Source organism: Condylura cristata, unplaced genomic scaffold, assembly GCF_000260355.1.
Source record: "Condylura cristata isolate star-nosed mole 26May11 unplaced genomic scaffold, ConCri1.0 scaffold00022, whole genome shotgun sequence".
NCBI lineage: Eukaryota > Metazoa > Chordata > Mammalia > Eulipotyphla > Talpidae > Condylura > Condylura cristata.
This window is the reverse complement of record NW_004567123.1, coordinates 20697722-20721037: the sequence shown is the minus strand read 5'-3', so window position 1 is coordinate 20721037 and position 23316 is coordinate 20697722. Positions and strand designations below refer to the sequence as shown.

At 55.0% G+C, this 23316-nt stretch overlaps 3 protein-coding genes and 1 long non-coding RNA gene across 4 annotated transcripts in view; 1 reads left to right on the top strand and 3 right to left on the bottom strand.

Annotated features, from left to right (window-relative positions):
* Positions 1–208: 208 nt before the first annotated feature.
* On the bottom strand, positions 209–1461 carry FOXS1 (forkhead box S1). The gene has a single exon (XM_004687306.2). The coding sequence runs from the start codon at positions 1439–1441 to the stop codon at positions 449–451; it is 993 nt and encodes a 330-aa protein (XP_004687363.1). The 5' UTR covers positions 1442–1461; the 3' UTR covers positions 209–448.
* Positions 1462–3216: 1755 nt separating this feature from the next.
* Positions 3217–12006, bottom strand: LOC101626658 (interferon regulatory factor 4-like). The gene is made up of 7 exons (XM_004686975.2): positions 11833–12006; positions 7497–7730; positions 6271–6382; positions 6099–6164; positions 5251–5616; positions 4557–4675; positions 3217–4123 (listed from the first exon to the last, which is right to left on the bottom strand). The coding sequence occupies exons 1-7, from the start codon at positions 12004–12006 to the stop codon at positions 3956–3958; spliced, it is 1239 nt and encodes a 412-aa protein (XP_004687032.1). The 3' UTR covers positions 3217–3955.
* Positions 12007–14169: 2163 nt separating this feature from the next.
* DUSP15 (dual specificity phosphatase 15) lies at positions 14170–23310 on the bottom strand. Its single transcript, XM_004687304.2, has 7 exons — positions 23189–23310; positions 22502–22535; positions 21054–21136; positions 18749–18798; positions 17766–17840; positions 16524–16695; positions 14170–15741 (listed from the first exon to the last, which is right to left on the bottom strand). The coding sequence occupies exons 1-7, from the start codon at positions 23207–23209 to the stop codon at positions 15469–15471; spliced, it is 708 nt and encodes a 235-aa protein (XP_004687361.1). The 5' UTR covers positions 23210–23310; the 3' UTR covers positions 14170–15468.
* LOC105853966 overlaps positions 22835–23316 on the top strand; it is a 3602-nt gene continuing 3120 nt past the window's right edge. The window contains exon 1 of the long non-coding RNA XR_001145708.1: positions 22835–23098. This is a non-coding gene — a long non-coding RNA (uncharacterized LOC105853966). The remainder of the gene's footprint in view (positions 23099–23316) is intronic.

Here is a 23316-nt window from a genome sequence, read left to right as displayed (position 1 = left end):
CGCACCCCCTGCTCCCCCTTCTTCTGCCTTGCTGGGAAACTCCCTGAGAAAGTCCCCAGCAGGAGAAGGGCTTAGGAGGGACGATTCCACCTGGGGTCCCCAGCCCCTGCCACATACTCCACCACCACAGCCACCCCACACAGAACCAGGCCTCCCGGTCCTCGGCCCCCAACCATCCAGCAAGCTGACCCTCATTGTCACACTGGCTTTATTGGCCCTCAGCGTCACAGAGGACATTCCATGGGCCCCGTTCCCCTCACCCCCAAGTCTGTCCAGAGGCCCCAGGGGCCTAGTTGAGCGGTCACCCCTCCAGTGTTGGTTTTCTGTCCCATTGTCCTCAGCTTTCCAGGGTGGGGTCCTCTGAAAGCTCCCCAGATCGTAGTCAGGCTCAGCCGGGAGGGAGTATCTGGCAAGGGTCCTGCAGGAACTGCCCGAGGCCAGGCTGGCTTCACTCAAAGAAGAACATTCCCGGCGTCCGGTATAGGCAGGGGGTCAGTCCCAATGGATAGCCAGAGCCTCCCTGGACAGGAAAGCCTCCAGCCACCCAGGGTTCCTTGGGGTCAGCAGGCAGGGGCAGCGAGGCCCTGAGAGAGGTTGGAGGGGTGGGTGGTGCCGGGGAGGGGGCTGCCGAGGCCAAGAGGTGCTCCAGGCCGGGCTCAGTTCCCACGCAGAAATTCAGAGCCTGCAGCCGGCACTGGTAGCCACTCCCGATGCCCGTCTCAGGTGTCAAGGTGGGCGTAGGGGCCTTGCTAAACCCCTCACCCTCAGAGAACCCAGCAGGAAAGCCAAATGCTGGGCATGGGGAAGACGTGGCGGCCAGGGGGAGCTCCCCGGGGCCAGTGGGCTTGGGCGTGGGCAGCTCTTTGGGCTCCACAGGTGGTCGCGGTCTAGCTTCAATGGTTGTCGAGCACATGGTGACTGGCAAGGTCCCCAGCAGACCCCCGAAGCTTAGACCTTTGGGCTCTGGCAGCTCCGGAGGGAAGGGGCACTGCCTGCCAGTTGTGGCGCTGGGGACTCCTGGGTCCTGGCTGGCGGCTCTGAGGGGTGCCCGGCGCGCCTTGGCAGGGCCCTTGGCACCCTCGCCCCCTGCCCGCCGGGTGAAGCGTCGGCGTCGGCGCAGGAAGCTGCCATGCTCAAACATGTCGTGACAGTCCGGGTCCAGCGTCCAGTAGCTGCCCTTGCCTGGCTTGCGGTCATCTCGAGGCACCTTGACAAAGCACTCGTTGAGCGACAGGTTGTGGCGGATGCTGTTCTGCCAGCCAGGCCGGTTGTGGCGGTAGAAGGCGAAGCGGCCCATGATGTAGCGGTAGATGCCGCTGAGTGTGGCCCGCTGCCCCGGGGAGCTCTGGATGGCCATGGCAATCAGAGCGATGTAGCTGTAGGGAGGCTTGGTGGGCTCCGCGGCAGGGCCCGGGGGCCCAGGCAGGGGCTGCTGCTGCATGCTGGCCGGGCTGGCCAGGGTGCCGGGACCACGGGGGCCAGGCACTGCGTCCAGGGCTGGCGTCCGGCACAGCCTGCCCGGGGCTGGTTAAAAGGCCCACTGGTCCAGCCTCCCAGCCTGGAAAGGCAAAAAGGGGTGGGCCCGCCAGGCTGCCCTCCCTCCCTCCCTCGCCCCCTCCCCCAAGGCCCAAGAGGGGCGGGCAGGAGAGGCCAGGCTTGGGAGGCTGGGAGCAGCTCTCTGCCAGGGATGAGGAGATGGGGGCGGAAGGGAAGGAGACCCCTCAGCCCACAAGTGCTATATGGTGGCTGGGGAGGGGCAGGATGTGAAACTGAACGAGACAGAGACAAACAAACAGGGGCAGAGGCAGAGACTCAGAGAGGGAAAGAGCAAAAAGAGACTGACTAGAGACGAAAGAACAGAGGGACAGGAACACAGAGGTAGAGGCAGAGACATAAAGAGGCAGAGACAAACATAAGCCAGAGACAGCAAAATGGAGATACTCAGAGAGGCAGACACACACGCACAGAAAGTTAGAATCTCTGAAAGAGACAGGCACAGCTTAAAGAGAGGGAGGGGCAGGAGAATAGAGACACAGGAGATGAGACTGGCAGAGTCTAGGTGCTGACCTGGAGAGCTGGGAACCCCTGTAAGAAAAGCCCCAGGGGTCTCTCAAATGTCTCACCCTAGCTCCCCCTTTTTCCTCTCCCCCGTCTAGGCTTGTGGCCTGCTTTTTCCTCCCCGCAGTGCAGAGCCCTTAAGGTCACACTGTTCCCAGCCAGCACTGGGGCGTGTGTGTGGGGCAGGGTATCTGGGGTGGTGGTGAGGACCTCCCAGTTGGGCCAGAACAGCCAAACCTGTTCTGCTGACACCTGGCGCCCTCTACCGATGGCTTTAGGGAGGACAGCTGTCTGGACAGAGACATCTCCCTCCCCAAGAAGCTTCTCCATCAAGTCCCTCCCTGATGGAACCGGTTTCTCCTTCTCTAAAATAGAGTTAGCAACTCTTCCATCATAAAGGTCATGTTATAAAGAGGCAAGGGATTCCCTTGCACGAAAGTCAGCCTCCTCGGAGAACCTAGAGAGAAGGGATTTGGACATGGCTGAGGACTGTCACTTTGGACTGAGGCTCCTGCCTAGCCTTAGCCTTGAGCCAGGGTGCAGCAAAGCCCTGGACAGTCAGGTCATCTGGAGGATGTGGCAGCTTCCGCCATACTTTCCCACCCACAGGTAACTAACCAAGTCAGTGGGTACCTACTGTGGTCTGCCCTCCATGCCAAAGCAGCTTACCTCTCCCTGCTGCATTTACTGCTCTGACCAGTCCCGCCCCAGAGGTCCTCATTGCTTCTTTTGAATAGATGAATAGACACTGAGCTTCAGAAAAGTTAAGTGACTTGCCTGAGGTCACACATCTAGGAAGTGACAAAGCTGGGATTTGAACCCAGAATTGTGTCTCTGCCTCCTAAACTCCACCTCTTCTGTGATAGGCAGGGATACAGGACAGTGATTAGGCCCCCACAGAAAACAGGCTGTGAGCCCCAAGGAGTAGGGAACACAAGTCCCCAGTGTCCAGCCCTGGCCTGGAACAAAGCAAGTGCTCAATAAACATTTGTTGAATGAATTAAAAAGTAGAGATCCAATGGGCTCATATCCTTTGTTGAATCAGACAGTACCAGCCCCCCATAACAAAGGCTTACTCATGTGTAACCAAGAGATTTATTAGGCTGCCATCTGTAAGAAGATTCCTGTAAATAAAGTCAGAAATCAGAAAAAGAAAAGAAAGGTTTGCTATGTGGGACACAAAACAGTGACTTCACTGACAGGCAGAGGTGACTGCCCTCATGATGGGGTGCTCCCCCCCAGTTCCCGAGGATGACCAGCTTGCAGTTTGCAAAATCAGGGGCCTTGTGGAGGGGCTGGACTCCTGGTGCCCACGTTGGCTTCCATCTCCGGTTGTGTTTGGGGGACCTGCAGGTCCCCTGGAGCTGCTGGTTCAGGGGTTAGCAACCAAATCCTTGCTTTCAGGACAAGGGCTCTGTTTTGGAACTCCTTGCTCTCCCGCCCCTCAGCTGCTCCCAGAGAGAGAGACTTGTGGTAGTGTGGGAGGAAGGGTTTAGGAACTCAGAGCCCCTCAGAGGCCAGGCAATCCTTACTAGTTGGCTCCACTCTACACAATGCTGCAGGTCTACTTGTTGGTAAAGTCAGCTTCAAGCAACACTTACAATGGGCTCAGCGGCAGGTAGGGCAGGCTTTAAGTCAATCGCTACAGCCATGCTGGGCTCTCAACAAGGGATGAAGTCTTATTTCTGCACTGATTGCTTTTCTGTAACTTCCAGGTCAAGTCTGATTTCCCCACCTGCTGTGGATGTCAGCCATCCCTGTGGCTGAGAGGTTGCAGGCGAGGTCAGCTTTGGCTGTTCCCAGCCACCTGGGTGATGGGTGGGGGAAATTTCCAAACCCCCTGCGTCAGTTTGAGGTAAGGCCAGGGCGGGGGTAGAGGTCAGACTTTGTGGTGAGCTCACTTTACAGAGGGTTGGAGAGGAGGAAATGGCTGCTTAAGGCTGACTCTGCTGCCTTGTTCACCAGAGAAGTCAGAGATGCTGGGCTGGGAACTGGACCTGGAGGAGGCTTCATGGTGGTGGCGCTTACAGTGCAGGAGGAGCTTCCGGGCAAAGACAGGCTCCACCTGTAGGGGGCAGCGAGTCAGCCTCTCTCCCCACTCTCTCTCCTCCCCTCCCTGTCTCTCCCCCATCTCTCCCCCATCTCTCCCCAATCTCTCTCCCCCCTTTTTTCCCCCATCTCTCCGCCCCCCCCCGTCTCTCTCCCCATCTCTCTCCCCCCCCTGTCTCCCCTGTCTCTCTCCCCCCTCTCTCTCTCCCCCATTCCCCCCCCACCTCTCTCCCCCCCACTCCCACCGTCGCCCTCCCCTCTCTCCTCCGTCTGTCTCCCCCATCTCCTCCTAGGAAGTAGAGGTCCTACTCCCCACACACCTTGTACAGTAGGGCCACACAGACCAGAGGGTCTGAGAGTAGGTCCTGAGGGTCTGCAGGGGCTTAGGGAGGGTGGTGTGGAGGGGCCCGGAGGGCCCCCGTGCTGGCTGGCAGTGGGAGGGGACTCACATGGGCCATGACGAGCCGCTCCTTTGGCTGGTCCTCCGGGCCCGGGTACTCCTCTCCAAAGCACAGGCGGATCTGGTACTCAGGCTCTGGGCAGCCATCCTGTAGGTGGGCGTCCAGGTCTACGGGCACCCAGACTGTGGGGGCTGGGCCGAGACAGGCATCCCACCTGGTGCCCGCCTGATGCCCATGTCCCTTGTCCTATCAGCTCGTACCCCCATGGGCACCTATTCCCTTTCCCGTGTCCCTGTGCCTGTCTGATGTCCCACATCTGTGGCCATTTCATGGGGCTCACCATGCCATGTGCCCCCATCACTTTATGCGCACCCCACAGCCATGACGGCCGGCCTGTGCCTATTGTATGCTTGCCTCCCTAAGCCCTGTGGATTCCTGTGCCCAAGTGCTATGCTGATGCCCCACGCCCAATGCCCGCGCCTGCACTGTCCAGCCCAGACACCTATGCCTGCGTCTGTGCCCAGATTTCCTGATGCCCGTATTCACTCCTATCCTGGTGCTTCTGTATCATGTCCTTTCTTTCCGTGTCCACCGCATGCCCCACATCCTCAGCCCATTCCTCTGCACCCACACCTTGTGTACCCACTGTCTTCTGTCTACGTCTCTTTGCCCACCTGTGCCCGCACCCGCGTGCCCTTCCACTGTGCCCGGAGCCTCCTGCAGCTCCGAGGTCGCAGCCTACCTGTGAGGAAGCGGCTGGTGTCCAGCAGCTGGCAGGTGCGCTCGCGCTCCAGTTTGTTGGGCTGCGCGCGGTGGGGGGCGAGCGGGCCACGCCAGTACACGCGGCCCTGGCACAGGCGCTTGGCGAAGACACCCTCGGGCGCCACCCACAGCAGCACGCCGCGCTCCAGATGGGGCAGCAGGCGCTGCAGCACGCGGGCGCCGGGCGGAGGTTCCGGGAAGCGGATTTGCGCGACGCGTGCCGGCCAGCCCAGAAGGCGCTCGGCGGCGGCGGGCCGCGGGCTCAGACAGCAGCCCTCCGCCGTGCGCGCGGTGGCTTCCCTCACCAGCTCCGCGCCGTAGTAGAGCCTCACGTGCAGCCAGCAATCTGCCCAAAGGGGAGAGGGGAGGAGGGCATGCCACTGTCGTCCTCAGAGCCCAGCCTCTGGGAATCTGAGCGTCCTGTTGCACATAACAGTAAGGACAGCAAAGCGGCTTCCCCGGGGAGGAGCCAGCGTGCTCTCAATGGCCAGGGTTAGGACGGTTAGGACATGGGCCCTCTGGCCAGACCTCTGGGTTCCAGTCTCTCAAGCCACCTGGAAGCGATACCTATTAGCACCTTTCCCAGAATTACTAGCTGTGTGATCTTGGGCAAGGTTCTGACAAATGGGGAGGATGGCAGTATCTATCTTAAACTCTGTGCAAGAACTTAGAAGGTGGCCTGGCATCATCTAAACCCTTGAGAAATATTAGTGGTTGTTACTGGGAGCCTGGACTGGGAGTTTTAGGGACAAAGTGTTAGCTGCCCCAACCAGAGACCCTTTCCAGTTCTGCACCCTGGTCAGAGAGGAGGGTCTTTAGATTCCTTACCCGAGTTACTGAAGTCCTCAGAAGGTGAAGAGCTCCAGTGGGGGGTGGGATCTTGTGCCTGGTACCCTGGGAAAGAGGGCAAGCATCAGATGCCTCTTCCCTCTGTCCCCAGATCAAGGACCTGGAAGAGGCCTGGGAGGAGTCAGGGGTGGCGAGGAGACCCAGTCCTTACTGTGGTCAGCCAAAGGGCCTGGGAGCAGGGCAGCTGGCGGTAGGGAGTCCCGCTGGGCCAGCCCAGGAAGCTGCTCCTTGTCCTTATCCTTTGTGGCTAATCTGGAATCATCCTGAGCATTGGGAGAGAGGGGAGTGAGATGGGGAGGGGAACTATGGGTCATAGGAGCCCCCAGACTCCATTGGGCAGCTGGAATTGATTGGAGTTTCAGAGTTCAAGATCCTGCCTTCACTTGGGGTAAAGAGAGAGTTGATGAGTTGTGGAGGTGACTGGATCAGAGATAAAGCTAATTGTGACAGGAGAATGCTTGGAGTGAATGAGGGGAATGAGAGGTGAAGAAACTGGAGCTGACAGAGATGGGGGTGGGGGAGCCAGCGATGGAGCTGGAGCGATGCTGATGGGGCCTGGCCACAGGGGAAGGGAGGAATGACCCACAGAGGGGGAGGGGTAAGGGGTTTTCAGAGGTAGTGCAGGTACAGATGGAGCTGATGGGATGATGGTAACTAGAGGTGATGAAGGTGGACAAAGAGGGCGATGGGACTGGACACAATGGGGCAAGCCGGGAGAGAACTGTGGCCTCAATGACCATAGGAATGAGGGTGACTTGAGAATAGGGTTGATGCAGACAGAGCGATGGAGCTGAAGGCAATAGAGGTGATGGGAACAGGGAAGGAGTCAGAGTGGATGAATGAGGACAGAATGGAGCTGACAATAATGGCAGACGTGGGGTAGAGGTAAGGGGACATAGAGCTGCTAGGCGGGCTGTGGACAGTGACGGAGCAGGAGCTGATGGAGGGGCAGAGATACATGTGCTGGAGGTCTCAGAGAGGGTGGTTGGGGTGAGAGGTGATTGCCCTAGAAAGGCTGCAGGTGCTGCAGGGAACACTGACCTGGCCTGTCCTGCAGGCTGGCTCCGGCTCTTCTGCAGGGCACTCCTGTTGGCCCTGGAGAACGCTGTCCTCCTTAGGAGCACATGGCCTGGTAACTGGAGGGAGCAACAGACAGCCTGTCCTTGCTTGGCCTTGAGGGATGCCCTCTTAACCGACATGATCTCACACAAGAGTACCGCTGCTCATTCATGAGCTCAGGTAAGGTCCAGCCCTCCCTGGGCCCCTGTTTTTTCCTTTTCAAAAGGGGCAATGACCTGGGTGATCTAAGGGTCCGTGTATGTTTTCCAGCCCATGAGTCTGAGCTCAGTAGACCCACCACTCCCCATAAGTCCTCACTGTCTGCACAGCCATCCTCACTACCTCCAGGGGCAGGATGCTACCTGGAACATGGGCACCATCAGACACGATCCGGTAGACCTTGTAGGGGTTGGAGATGTCCAGCTGGCTGCACTCGCGCACCTCACAGAAGTCTGCACTCTTGTTGAGGGCGCAGCGGAGCCTTGTCTTCCACGTGGGGGGGTCTTCCTTGTCAACGCCCTCTAGGTGTTTGCCCTTGTATATGGCCCAGGCCTGGGGGTGAGCAAAGGTTATTGGGGCGGGAGAGCTGGGCGAGGGGCTGGTGCTGTGCCAAGGGTAAGGGACAGCCTTGTGTCCCAACTTTCTCGCGCTCCCTCTGCCCTTCCCACCCCTCTGCCCTCTGCTCACCCACTGTTTCCTGCCTTCCTCCCTCGGTATTCTAGAGACTGTACCAGAGTTAGGGGCTGGGAACTGAAAGGGGAACAAGACAACATGGGCCCCACTCTCAAGGAACTCAAATTTAATTGGAGAAAACAACTGCAAACAGCTAGAGAAATTGTTTGGAATTTGATTTGGAAATATTCCAAATTATGGATTGCAATAGAAAATAAACCAGATGATAGGATATAAAATAGTGGCATAAAAGACCACCATAAAAGTCCCTACCTATTGCCACATATAATGTTACTCTATATGACTAGGAAAAAACAACAACAACAAAGATAAGAGGTAAAACTGTAAGATTAATAGAGGGAAAAATTTAGGGGCAGAATGCTTCCTAACCAAAGCTTTGAAGGCATGAACCTGAAGGCAAAGACCTGACAATGTCTGAAATCAGCAAGTAGTTAAGTCAGAACTAGAGTATACAGGAACTTCTGCAAATCAACAAGTGGCAGAGAGCACCCCCTGCAAAAAAAAAAAAAAAAAAAAACTCACTAAAAGACAAGAATTGGTGGTTTACAGAAGAGGAAACCAAAAGCCCATGATCATATGAGGAAGTATTTCAAGCCACTAGTGTCAGGGAAATGCAAATAAAAATATGGACTGACAAAGTTTGGTGGGCTGAATGATGCCAGGAGCTGGTGGGGGCGCTGTTGGTGGGCGCGGAAGGGCATGGCGCTTTGGGATCGCAATCTGGCATGCGTAAATGTGCCCTGTGAACAGACGTTCTAACGGGAGTTCTCACAGAGGCTCGCCAGCACCTGGGCTTCACTGGCAGTGCTGAAAAGTGGTTCCTCCTGGAGAGGAGCGTGGGGTGTGGAGGGACGGATGCTCATGGTGCAGCATCTAGAACATGTAGGAGCAACACAGTATGGAGAACAAGAACAGATCTTCAGAGCATGATCTTGAGTGAGACTAAGACTAAGTAAGATAGAGAAGGAGAGCTACAGATAACATGATGTGGATAAGGCAAGGAGACACACCAAACAGCGCTGCCTGCTGTGCAACAATAATACAAAGACATTCACAAAACACTTAGAGTGACCGCTGTGCTGGAGGGACTAATTAATTCAGAAAAGTGAGGGACTGATTAGAGAGGGTGGTCAGCAGAGGTCTCCTGGAAGAGGGGGCATGTGAGCTGAAGTCTGAGTGAAAAGAAACACGAAGTCTGACAAAAGGTGGGGGGAAGGATATTCTAGTAGAAGAAACAGTAAGTGCAAAGGTCCTGTGGTAGGAAGAGAATGATAGATTCAAGCAAGGTCATTGTGGCTGTAACAGAGTGGACAGCGGGCAGGGTAGTAGAAGTATTGCTTGCATTTTTTCATGCTCAGAGCGGGGGTGCCAGTGGATGGGGCTTAACTGATGAATCACATTTAATTACTACACTAGTGGGCAGAAATTCCAGGCCTGGTGGGAGACATGGGCATCAGAACAGAAAATCACAGTGCCTAAGTGGAAGTCCCATGCGGAAGCATTGTTAGCAGCACTTGTCAGCTCTAAGAGCTTTAAGGATTTTGCTGTTTGTAAGATGCGCAATGGTATTGAGCCTCGTGTACTTGTGGTGGGTGGGAGTAAAGTACTTAGCAGAGCGCCTGGCACAGCTTGTTTGTGATAGTGCTTATTCCTCATATCCAAGACACTCTCACACAAAGGTAACCCCGGCAGAGGGCCCCGGCACCACCGGGTATCTGTGGTCACAGTGGAACTTCGTTTTGCTCACTGCTGTGTTCGCAAGCCCCCAGGATGACTCCTGCACACAGAGGAGCTCAGTGATGTCTGTGGAACAAGCTGGGCTGAACCAAGTCACGGGCAGAGCGATGCTCCTGGCAGGGCAACAGCTCGGGGCAGGGAACAGTGAGCAGCCTGGTGTCACTGGAGCTGGGGTGGGGAGGGTGTGAGGGCAGAATCCTGGCGATTCTCGCTGTTTGTGGTAGCGCCTTTCTGTCCAATCTCACGAACATGGAATTGCTGCTGGGGGAAATACAGGGCGAGGCTCCTGGGAGTCTCTAGCTACAGCATTTCCATCAACTGGTCAACATGTAGCCTTGTTTGATGTGTGTTCTGGCTCTTATTTAATATGTTCTGTTGGTTCATTCACACTGAGCTTGAGGTCAGCAGTGCTGTAACTCGCATCGGATCAAAGCTTCCTGCACACACATACTTTCTTCACCTTCTTGGCCTGGGGTCACTAGATAGTGCTTCAATTCAGCACTGTGCATGAGGATACTGTTTTAAACAGTGAAATCACCAACAAAAAGTATAAAGATGTTAAAAGCCTGAGACTAAATTGACTGACTGAAAGGACAACTGTTTACGGTAGAAGAGCTGACCGCAAAAGGCCAGTCACCATGCCAGGAGTCACCACCCTCAAGTAGCTGGAGAGAGTGGAGTAGATGGGACAGACTCATACAAAGCCCTTACACCTCACAGGGAAAAGTTGTTCCAGTGGAAAAAGTGGGAGGAATCAGGGGTGATTTGGGAAAAGCACTGAGCTGGAGCTTGATACATCAAACAAATGAACTTGCCAGGGAAGGCTCTCTGGAGGAGAAGCTGTTTAAGCTGAGCACTGTGGGGTTCAGCCATGTGAAGATGAAGAGAAGGGGTTTTCCAGGCAAAGGGGAGAGTGTGAGCAAAGGTCTGATGGCTACAGGGAAGCGTTTAGAAACTGAAAGAGCTCTCAGGTCAGATCTAAAGATGGGGAGGGGAGGGAGTGGAGAGAAATGAGGCCAGGGAAGGGTAGGTCGTGCAGAGCTTTAGGGTCATGGTAAGGGGTTGGGACTTCACCCCAAGGGCAGACAGAACTGTGGTAGGATTCTGAGTGGGGGAGTGCCAAAGTGAGATTTATACTTAGGAAAAACTGAGGGAAAGAGGAGGTGCAGGGAGTTCGGTGGGGTCCCAGCAGTTATCCTGGTGAAAAATGGTAGAAATGGGCCCAAGTGGATGGAATGAAGAGAAACACCCCAGGAGGTGGCAGCGGGCCTTGGAGCCTGAGTAGACTGAGACTGGAAGAGAAGGGAGAGGTAAGGAGTCGGATGCCTGGTTCTGAGATCTGGGGGCAGTCGCTGCCACATTCTGTCTGGGAACACAGAAGTTTGTGGGAACAAGCCGAGTAGAGGCACCGTACAAGCACTGTGCTAAATCTGAGGCACCATCCAGGAGACAGGGTCCAGGAAGCCCGGAACCAGCAGACCTGGGTTCCGTGCTGAGGCTGTGGGCAGGGTGAGATGAGGAGGGTGATCTAGGAGTGAGTGAGGGCCCTGAAGACAGTGATGACACCCTTACTTACTTACGTTTGTTTGGGGACTAGAGACATTAGCAAGCACAGAAATCAGAAGCCAGATCCAAGGGGAGGAAGGGAGAGAGGAGAATTAGGGGCCTGTGAAGTGAGGGGCTGATCACTAGGTGCTTATTTTCAGGTGCTTCACCAGTGACAGGAGAGGAGAGGCCAGGGAGGTGGCAGGGCCCTATTGGTGCTTCTTGCTTACTGCCTGTGGGGATGTGCCAGAGGTCGGATGCTGGTGGGAAGGAGCCAGTTTGGAGGAAGTTCTGCTGACTGAGAAAAGGGAGGTGACCCCAGGGGAGGTACCTGAGCAGGGCAGTGCTGGAGCAAAGAAAAGGTTCTCCATAGACTTGGGGTGGCATTTGGGGCCAGGAAGTGGAAGTGGCCAGGGTGGTGTCTAAGGAGTGGGAACAGCAAGCACCCTGAGAGGGGGGTGGGAGCAGCACCCTGAGAGGGGGTTGCTGCAGGTCACACAGCCCTGGCTGACTGTTTTCAGAAAACGAGATCTTCACATTCTCTGGAGATCTCCACATTCTCTGGGTGCCGCTACCCTCAACCTAGAGGCAAATGCCCTCTGAGGACCCACTGAGTGAGGGGCCCAGGGTCCTGCAGGCGTCCCTGGGCCTGGCTGCATCCCCTGTCCCCAGCCCTTACCCTGAAGAGCGCTGCGTCCTGCTGCGCCTGGTAGCCCTGCTTGGCCGCGTGCTTCCAGGGGATGCGGAAGAGGGTCTTGCCCGCGTCCTCCCAGCGCAACCCCGCGTAGCGCCCGCTCTCGATCTGTGCCACCAGCCAGTCGCGGAGGCGCAGAGGACCCCCGGCCCCGGCCATGGGTCGCCTGCCGTCGAGGATCTTCCCTTCCTCCCTTGGTCAGGGTTCCGCGACCATAGAGGACGAGGATGCAGCGCGCAGAGGGAGCTAGGTCAGGGTGCAGGGTGGCCGGACCCCAACATAACCCGGGATCGCGAGGCCACCTGGATGGCGTGGAGGCAGCGAAAGCGAAAGTCCGGGAGGGCGGGTTTCGCTTTCGTTTGCGGGTACTCCTGATCCCGCAGAAACGGAGCCGTTTTTTTTTTTTTCGGCCCCTCCCTGTGGTCGCCTGGGGGCAGGGGTGGGGGCGGGGATGCACCGGGCCTGATATAGTGCGCAGCTGGGTGGGGGTGTTAGCCCAGGCTCTGCTTGTCCCCAGAGGGCCCCCGATGAACACCCACCCAAAGGCGGTGCTCCAAACACCCCTGCACCTGTCCTCGGACTTTGCAGCCTACCAGAAAAGTCAGTCTCTTAGAATGGCTCAGTTTTTCCAATTTCTAACTCCCATCATAATGGGGAGGCAGAGGCTAGTTTAAAATGCATACACTTAGTCTCTACCCCAAGCCTGCAGAATGGGCAGGAGGCCCATTTTAAAGATTTCCCCTAAGGGATTCTGATCCTGGTGGATCATGCGTCACACTTGGAGAACATTTCCTCATCAATGGACCACTCACCACAGTGCTGGCTTGCTAAAGCCTCTGGGTCATGTTGCTGCTGGTTCTTACAACAGTAAGATGAGGCTAATTGCAGACTCAAGATGTTCTAGCCCTATAATAAGGTCACAGAGCTAGTGGGCTGGGGAGCCAGGATCTGAGCTGGTATCTTTCTGCCTCAGGACCCAAAAGCCTAAACAGCGGTCCACATTGTCTCCCAACAGCTACACCTGAAGTTTCCTAATTCCTGGTGGAGTCTGTGGTCCCCCTGAAAGTCTATGTAATATTTTTTATGCCTAAGTACTTTTTTATGGTTTGTATCTTTCTTTAAATTGTGAAATGGAGTTCTGTTAGGAAAGAGGTCAACTAGCTCAGAGTGCTTCACCCCTTGCTGTATACATGAGGAAACTGAGGTTCAAAGACAAGACGGGAACCCACCCCAGTCTGCAGTGGGAACAGAGCTGGGCACTCAGCCAGTGTTGACCAGAAGCTGGTAGCGCTGCCCTTCACGTGTGCATCTCAGGGAGGCCTTTCTCATGCTTCTGCAGAATAAGGAGACAAATGGGGCTCCACATGTCAAGGAAATCGAAAACGGAGCCAGAGAGACCATAGAGGAAGAGTATACTTGTTTCTGTCTGGGTTTGAGCTAGTAGAAACCGTAACTGCAAATAAATAACCTGGAAGCCTGGCAGACCACTGTGGGCTTGGCTGATAAGAGACTAAGCAATGGACCAGTCCTGCAGAAGCAGCAAGTTCTTACGTCACCATCCATCATACATACTAAAACACTGTGTAACTGTCTGCTATGTCTGTAAATAGTCTGCTCCCAGCACCATTTGAGGAACGCAGTTCTGCTTTTTACTGACTTGGTGCCCCCAAATGACCATCTCCAAGACTCCAATTGTGCCTCAATTTGTTGATGTTTTTTACCGTTTGTCACCATATTGAAGCAGTCACAAGTTCTGACACCCACAGAGACACAGCCAGGATTCAAACTCAAGTCCAGTGGGCACGAAGCCTTCCAAGTGATGATATGCCAAAGTAATCATTACACTGAAGTGGAGGGCCTGAGTATGTCCAACAGCCTCTTCATCTCCTAGATGGCAGAGTGTAGGAACTAGGAGGGTAAGCACAGTCCACACCCAGACTGCCTGGCTTGAGGCCAGGCCCACCGCTAGGCAGCTGGTGACCTGGGCACCAACCAACCTTTCTTTGTGTTCAGTAACAACGCCTACTCATAGGGATGCTTGAGGACTAAATGGGTGTTGAGCATGTTGCCTGGCCCATGGTGAGCGTTCAATAAATGTACCAGTAAATTTTTATTGAGTCAGAGAGGAGGAGGAGCGTGATGGAGGATCTGGTACATCTGATCAAGGTGGCTTGCTTTATTCTCCAGATGATGGGGCCATGGAGGGTTTCGACAGAAATAGCAACAGAAACAGAAAGGTGTTTTAAACCAGGTGGATGGTGGCAGCACAAATCACCACAGGCTCCTTGCACGCTGGTGAATCTGGCCACCCTGCTCACCACCTTGCTCCGGCGTACAATTCTGCTCAGGACCTTCTTACAGTTCCCTCCGCCTGACACAGTTTCTTTTGTTTCTTTGCTTCTCTGGTGCCTTTCACACGAGAATGTCAGCACCAAGAGGGCAGCGGATTTGTCACTGATGTTCCCCCAATGTCTGGCACACGGGTGAATGAATGACTGTGGAGTGAGAAGTTGGAGTACCGCAGATGAAGGTTACTTTGCCTCACCCTGACCCCCCAGTGCTGAAATCTGGGCCTCCCCAACAGCCCTGACCACAGTGCTTAGGGATTCATAAGAACTCCATGTGGGTGACTATAGCTTATACTTGTTTCTCAGCCCTAGTTTAATTTCAGTTCAGGAAAATAATCTGCTCTTGTGACCTCTGTCATCCTCGGAATAGTCTGTTGGTTTATGGCTGCTGGGAGGCCCTCCATCCTCAGCCTTCTGTCCTGCCTTTAAACTCTACCGGGCAGAAGCTCCTTCTCACCAGTAACCTCCAAGACCAGAAGAAGCTGCTTCCTAACAGCGTCACAGGACTCAGATCACTTAGCTTCAAATCCAGCCTCTCTTGCGTCAGCTGTGTGCGCTGGGCAAGCAGCTGACTTCTCTGAGCCTCAGTTTCTTCCTTCAGGATGAAGTGGACTCCTCCATGTAAAAGGTCAGGTGTGAGGCACTACGACAGCTGGTCTTCACTTATGGGGGGTGAGGAGGGACTCAGGAAGTGGATGGAGAGGGAGGGGTTCAGAGAGAAGAGTGTTGGTCCAGAGGAGGGACTCAGGGCCCTGGCCTGGAGATCAGGGCTCAGGAGAGAGATGGGAGGGGGTACCACGGGAGCGGAGGGGTGGTATAGTGGGTATAGACTCGGAGGTCAGCACTGCAGAGTGCAGGCTGCTGGGGCCCCAGGGGCTGCAAGGGCTCCTGCCTTGACCTTGCTGAATGACTGGGAGCCTCTCAGACAGGTAACTTCTGTGTCTCTTTAATATCTTCCAGGCCCACCAACCCCCTCCCGCCCCCCTCACACTCCCGCTGCCTTCAAGGACCCGGGTGCCCCCTCACCCGGCCCAGGGACTAAGGCACCAGGTGACTGCAGCAGGCCAGCTCAAACCCAGAGACACACACGGAGAACACACTGACTGCAGGTGCAGGCAAGCCAGGCGGGCAGGGGGGTGAGGGTGGGGGACAGAGCCGCTGCAGGGCTCCCACAGGCCCTAGGCCGTCTCAGACACCCCCAAAGGGGACCAGTGGGGAGGAGGGGAGCCAAGGCAAGGCGGGATCCTCGTTTGCTGCTTGCTTGCGCGGACCCTCACTTGCCGCCTTTGCGGGACAGGCACCGCGGGAGGCAGGAGAAAGTCTGCTTGACGCGCGCCAGCAGCGGCAGCGGCCGGTGGGTGTCCCGCGGTGCGCGCTGCACCAGGCGCTGCAGGGTTCCCTCGGAGGCAGAGGGGTGCGACGACGTGGTGGAGGCCGAGGTTGCTGGGCCCGGCCGGCAGCGCTTGCACAGCGGCAGCAGCGCGCGCACCTCCTCCTCGTCGCGGAAAGGGCTCTCTCCGAAGCGCTCCTCCAGCAGCCGGCGAAGCTGGGGTGGGGGTGTGGGGTGGGAAAGGGTGGGTGCGGGCGCAGCCCCACAGCCCCGCCCTTCTCCGAGACTCCCACCTGGCGAGGCCCCTCCCCTTCCGGGCGCTTCCCTCCGTGACCACCCCCCTCACGGAATAGCTTCCCTCTCCCTGAACCCCGCTGCCCCTGTGACACCCCATCTTCCAGATTTGCTAAATTCGCACCCTACTGCACAGTGGGGACCAACTCAACCCCTCCCAGCTGCGCCACAGCCCCGCTCACACCAGGCAGCTTCTTTGCCTCATCTTCCCAATGCAGCTGGTCAGCTAAGCCTCTGGGTACAGCCTGCCCCTGGGGACAGCAGTCCTGCTTCTCTTTCTGTCACCTCATCCCCGTTCCCGGGGAGGCCTCAGTTCTCGCCAGGCCCTGTACCATCTGCCCAGCAGGCACAGGAGAAGGAACACTGTGGCCTCATCAAGGAACCAGGGATGGAGGATGGGGATGGACATTTCTCTCCAAAAGGGCCAAACACTCAAATGCCTTCAGTTTGCAAGCTGGCAGTGCTGGGACCCCCCTGTCAAATGGAAGGTGTGGCCCCAAGGCATGCAAATTCTAAATTAAACAGGAAAAGAAAACCAGCTGGCCAAACACAAGTATCAGTAGGGGCTGGTTTAGCTGGAGGCCAGGACATTTAACCCCCAGAAAAATCTCCTGTGGGGTCTGAAGCCAGATTCTGTTTTTCTTCTGATCAGTCAGGACCCAAAGGAAGCTGCCTCCCGCCCCAGCCCCAGTCCCTGCCCCTACCTTCCGGGAATTGCCCCAGCCAAACTCTTCAAGCTGCTGCCTAAATCCTGGGTTGGGGTTGGCGATGGGCCTGGAGGACTTGATAGCTTCGAGCACGTCCCGCCAGCCTAGCCCAGTCACCGTCATCACGTACGCGGTCACGACAGTGGTGCTGCGGGAGATGCCTGCAAAGCTGAGAGACCCCCACACCCCAAAGGTTTCAGGTAAGGCACAATCTCCTCTGGGCCTGCCCGAGCACCCCATCCCAACTTCAGCGCTTCCAGGGACCAATAACAAGGAGCCTGTACTGGTCTCCGCACCTCCAGGTGTAAGAGATAAGGTTTCATGGACTCCACCCCCACTCCACATACTATACTCCCTCCCAGCCCCCCAGAATTCTCCTACATCAAAGGTCAAGTAAAACATCACTCATTCACTCAGCAAACATATCCTGATCATGTGTTCATTTTCCAGCTACTAGATATATAGTGATCTGGGGCTTATGATACGACTGGGGGAGACAAACAGAAACCAGAGAAACAATTTCTAGTGGCGATCACTGAAGGTGAGTGCAGGGGAAACGGAGATTGCATTGGAAGAGGTATCAACCTAGTGGAGGGCAGCAGGGAGCGATAGGGGAAGGGCCCCAAGGACGTGACAACAGGTGAAATGGTGGATGGTGAAAGATCAAGGATATTCTGGGCAGTGTACCAAGACCACAAGGTGGGGACTTGAGTGGATCTGGAGAAGAGAGTGCTGCTGTGGGGAAAGGAGGGAGGCGTGTGAGCCACGGCTGGAGACAGCTGGTCCCACGCTGGGCACAGCCCCCCCAGCCTGGCAGGGTGAGAAGTTATGGCCTGAAACCACCACTGAGCCAGGGGCCTCTGGGAAGATCCCAGCCCCAGGTTCCCCACTGTTCTTCAGGAACAACTCAGAGGCCTGGAGGGGAGGAAAGGGAGGTAGAGCTTTAGAGGGTGCCTGGCTCCCTGCACGACCTCACCTGCCCCTCCCCAGAACATCTGACCTTTGCCCCTATTTTACAGATGTGGAAACTGAGACTCAGGACAAGTGGCTATTTGGCCAAAGCCACGCGGCTGATAAAGGCCACGGCTCTGACATATCCCTGGGATGGGCCACTATTCTGTGAATGGCATGGGGACAACTGGGAGCTCTGTCCCAGGTTCCTCATTCCCAGGGGATGCCCAGGTGTTGGGGAGGAAGGCCAGTCACCTCCTTCCATTCCCCCCCAATCCCGTAACTTACCAGTGTACAAGGCAGTTCCCCCCATTGAGGCGGCAGCAGTGGATGAAGTTGATACATTCTTTGAAGTGCCTTTTGCTGGACAAGAAAAATAGAGTAGGGAAAGGGGGGGCAGGTGTCTTAAGAGGTATCCTTCCCCTTTACGAGAAGGCAGGAGACTAACCTGGGTCCTCAGGTCAGCTGCACATGCAGTGACTAGAGAACTTGTGAATGAGGCGAGAGTGGTGGTATTGCAAGCAATGGCAGAGGCCAGTGATGGCGAATACCGCTGCTGAGGCCAGGGCACCTCCCTGCTGGGTCTGTCTTGTGAATCTTATTTAATGGAAGACTTCTCGTGATCTTTCAAGGAAATGGGTGAGCAGACACACCTCCAGATTCTGTAATCAGATCCCTTGGGGACCAGCAGTGGGCGTGGGAGCAAGATTCCTATGGGGCATGAGTCCACCGAGCCCCTCCCAGTAGGGAGGCCCGCTGCTAATAACATGACCAGAGAGTCCACGGAGCTCCTGCAAACCTCCAGGCTCTGTCCTGGATCTTCAAGTCATGCCTTCTGCCTTTGAAAACCTCCTCCACCCTGACTACACTCCTCTTTTCCCTCTCAGAGAGGGGAAGTGATTTGTCCAAGGTCACACAGCAAGTAAATGGAAAAGCCTGGCTGGAACCCTCATGTCACTCCAAGGCCTGGAATGGGCAGAACATGAGCCTTTTGAATTCGGTAGTGCATCTGATCCTGGGAGACAGAGTGCTTTCTCCATTTCACGACTGGAGAGGCAGATCTGGGAAGTTAGGGTCTTGGCTAGGGTGGAAGGGGGCATTGGCAGGGGTGTGACTGACACCTGGGTCTGGTGATCACCTGTGCTGGATCCCCAGGTCAGCGTTCTGGCCTGAGTCTTCTCTCTCCTCCCTCAGATCACCTCCCACCCTCCCTGCCACCATCACAGGAAGCAGCTGACTGTCTGTCTGTCAGTTCATCCAGGGGAACTTACATGGGGACCTCAGGGGTGTCAGCCACTGGGATGCGAAGGTAGGTTATGTCCTGCAAGTACAAAACACATGTGGGCAGTGGGAGGCCCTTGCCTGTCCCATTTACCCCAGTTGGGCCACCCAAGAACCTTGTGACCCCAGACCACTTTTTGTCCTCTCTGTCTGAAGAGGGTAGATGCCAACTCTGAGCACCTCCCAGCTCTGATTGCAGAACTTTCTGAGGAGATGGTAGCCTAACCCCAAAGGTTAGGCTTGGATACCTTGGGAACAAGGACTTGAAAAAAAGAACTCTTATAATAGCCCCATAAAAGTACTAAATAGTCATTTAATAGGCCACTTAAAGTGACTCCCCTTCAAATAAGATAATAACAATAAATATTAAAAGGCCAAAGCAGATGTTATTATCTTAAAAAAAAAAACAACCTAATGATTATGAAAACAACTTGTACATGAGTTGGAGATATAAAACTATGTGTAAATTATTAAAATAGTCAATGAATCAGGGCCTCCCTGCTGGCACAGGGGTTAAACTCTCAGCACTATGAAGCTTTCACCAGCCACTGCAGCGTGAGTTCGATCCCCAGGCACAGCAGACCTCTTGCCCACTGCTCCCCTCAGCAGTGTATTTCATTGATCTGCCTGTGCTGTTCCCCACTCTGTCTCTTGTGAATCCTCTCACCTTCTGCACCTCTGGTTTAGATCCCAGTTCTTGTTGCAGAAATAAATAAAAACAAATCTTTTTAAAAATAATAAAATAATTAAAATTAAATACAATTTAAAAAATCAATAATCAATTGTCCGTAATTTCTCCAACAAACTTCCTACAACACCCTTCACTTCATGTTTAATCTTCACCCAAGGGCATAAAATTATTTTTTCCCTTGTTCCAAGAACCTCATGATTTTTCTTCAAGGGCCTCTCTTAATCCTTGGCTATTCAAGTGGCCCTTTGCAGGAGGCTGGCCCACCACTGGCCAGTGGCAAAGGGAACCCTGGCCAGGTCTTCATTCATCAGTGCCTTTGTTTGAGATTGGAGCCCTTTGCTAACTCACTTTCCCCAAGGTCACAAGATCCTGCATCTTTTGCAAGGTTTGCAGTTTCCTTTTGCAACACAGTTGGCCTTGGATTTGCTCAGTATTATCAAACACTGACTGGTAAATTCACTGATGGATGGGGAAGGAAAGAGGCCGTGTGAGAAGAGGGCCGGGCTGTTGGAACAGGACTCACTTTGCAAGCAGTTATTTCGTTAGTAAATCTATTCATGACTTGATAACCTTCTTCATGCAACCTGGTGGCTGCATACTTCAGAACAAGCCTTCCCTAAAGCAAAAGCAGACTCCATTGACCTGGAAAGTTCTTCTTTGAATGACACTGAAAACCACAGATTATTGGAGGTTTCTCTTAGAGACTAGCAAATGTGGGAAACTAAGGACGAGGGAGGGGACGGAGCCTGCAAAGTTCACACCGTAGATTTGTGACAGAACCAGGTTTGGAACCCAGGTCTCCAGTGCCCTTTCCCACCCACAGTTCTTCTCCTTCAGTGGGTGACACACACAAAGGAAAGGGCGGGGCGAGGCTCTCTAAGAATATGATTAACTTTGTTATTCTATCAGTTGTGGGCGGGGCGAGGCTCTCTAAGAATATGATTAACTTTGTTATTCTATCAGTTGTAATTTGTGAGCACCTGCTATGTGTCTCTCAACAACTCAGGGAGGTAGGTACTGTTATAAAGTTCCCTTTTACAGATCAGGTAATTGAAATTCAGAGAGGTGAAGTCCAGAGCCCAAGGTTACAGCAAGAGCAGAGGTGAAGGTGTGAACTTGGACTCTGGACCCTAGCCTCTGTGGTCTGGATTTCCCACTTTCCTCCTCTCACTCTTAACACCCCACCCCTCTTTTCCAGGTCTCCATAAAACCAGCTGTAACACATCAAGTGGAAGCCATGCTGTGTCCAAAGCCCTTCACCATCCTGCACCCTTTGCAACCCAGGGCCGAGGTCACGTTGCAAACACAGACGCAGAACTGTCCATTTGGGATCGTCTATTCTGTAAGGATAATGGGAAGCCCACGTGGGAGCCTTTCGAAGCTTCAGGCCTTTGAGGCTAGATGGCCTGTGTGACCTTAGGCAAGTTACTTTACCTCTCTGGGCCTCAGTTGCCAAACAGGAGAGCAACCATACAATAGGCCAGTTTTTCATTAAATGAGTCAGCTTGAGTCAGGGAGGCAGCACATAGTAGGTGTTAATATATGAGTACGGAGTGAGTCTTCCCCCCACCTACACCTAGCCCTGGGGCCCGGGCAAGGAGTACCTGCAGCAGAGGCTGGGGTGACTCATGGATGGAGATGATATGTGTGATCTTATTTCGGCCCAGCTGATCCAAGTCTTTGGCATCTGAAAGAAACAGAACGCTCCAGCCAATCTGGCAGGTGTGACTTATTTGCTTCCGATGCCCAAGGGAGGCAGGACTCCCTGTTAGGGCTCTACCTTGGCCCACCCTCCACCAGCTCCCAGCTCCTTCCCCACCTCCTTCTCCTGGCAAGCCAGGTCCTGCCTGCCACACACGCTTGCTCTTCACTCTTTGGCTTCATTCAGTCTTGTGACCAGCGCACCCATAAGCAATAGCTCAGCTTCTTCCTGGCCTTGGCCATGCTGTTCTTTCCACTGCAAATGGCCTCCCCTGGCATAGCCTTCACCCAACAATCCTACTTCTAGGAATGGGCTGGACTGCACAGGGAAAGCTGTGGGCACAGGAGGCTGTTTGATGCAGTACTGCTTATATCAGGAAGCTTTAACAAATGGGAACCACCTCAGTGGTCATCCAACGGGGACTGGCTAATGACATACTCATGCTTGCATACAGAACAGCCATTGACAAGATCTCCATGTTCTGGTGAGTAACAATGTATTATCAACGGGAAGCCCAGGTTACAGAACAGCAAAGAGAAGGTTTCTATTTTTGTTTTAAATATTACATCTGTGTCTACAAAGAGATGAAAAACAACCCAGGGATGTGCCCTACTGCTACCCAGGGGCTGGACCCCAGGGGGTGTAGACCTCTAGCTCCACAAGTCCACTTCCTCGTTGAATGAACATTTACTGAGAGCTTATTGTGTGCAGCCTGGGCTGGGCCTGGGGGTCTGGGGTCAGTTATCTTCCTGGCTCCTGCCTTCACTTCCTTAGACAAATTCTGCTAGCATCATTAGCCGCTGAAGTAGCTCTCAGGGAGAAGGTTGCCAGGGTTTATGAGAAGGGGCCGGGGGTTGGAGGGGTAGAAAGAAACAGAGATGTCCTGCCCTTGCTGAAGCTTCCAGCTTGTCTCTTAGCCCACGCCTGGGACAGGCCGAGTGCATAGCCGTGGGCAGTGCTGACCAGAGACATTTGCCAGATAGAGTCCAGTCTCCAGAGACATCTCTTCCTCTGAAGAGGTTGGGGAGAGGGGGAAGGGGTTCCCTTTCTAGCTGTTCTAACTGGAACTCCCAGACTGACTTCAACCCAGAACCTCAGGTGGGAAGAACCCTAAGAGAGGTGGTCCTGTTCGAAGGAGAGGCTGAGGCTCAGCACAGCTGCAGACCTGCCTGATGTCCGGCCTTCTGAGCCCCTGGCCCCTGTGCCCCCTCCAGTGCTCAGAAACTTTCCCCAGACCCAGTCTGGCTCGCTTCCCCGCCCTCAGGCCCATTCCTTAGTTTGAGATGTGTGGGCCAGAACATGAATGGTGGACACAGTCCATGGCCTTGGGACAGAGTGGGCAGTGCTCACCGATGAAGTTTCCGAGGTAGAGTCCAGGAAGTACCTACAGGAAAGACAAGCAGGGGTCAATCAGTGAGGGGGCTCACAACCTCTGTACCCACGCTGGGGGCCCGGTGAAGGGTGTCTGAAATCCAGAGCAATCTCCTTCCTCTCCTGGACTGGACTCTGGGAGCGGCAGGGGGCTGGGCTGGGGGAGCTTGGGGAAGGGAGCCCAGCTTGGGTAGGAGTAAAAGGAAAGAGGAGGCTGCAGAAAGACCTGGGAGAGGGGTACCAGGGGAGGGCAGGGGAATCCTGAGCTTGGGGAGAGGAAGGCAGAGATTGGTAATGCAGTAACAGAGGGGGCAAACAGTCACTGGAGCCAGAGGCCAGGAGCCAGAAAGAAACACATGAAGACCGAAAAAGGGACTTGGAGAGAGTCTGGGAGTGACAGCCACAGGGAGACACAGAATGAAACAGAGCGACCAGCAGAGGCAGAGACTCTAGGAGACAGACACCAGAGACACACACAGACAGAGGCAGGAACAGATCAGAGTCAGAGACAGCCCCGGAGAGACACCGGTTCCCAGTCACAGGGAGACAGAGCGACAGACTCCGAGAGAACAGAAGGTCAGAGGCGGCCAGAGCGACCCAGACAGTCGGCGCTGGGCCCGGGCTGGGGGCGACCAGTGGTGGGCGGCGCGAGTCCCGCTCCCCTACCTTGGTCATGCCATTCCCCATGATCCCGGGGGCGGGGGTCCGGGCGCACCCCCAGCTCGCCGCCCGGGGAGCGCTCGGGTCGCAGCTGTCCTGCTGGCCCAGGCCCGGCACCTGCAGCCTGGCGGGGG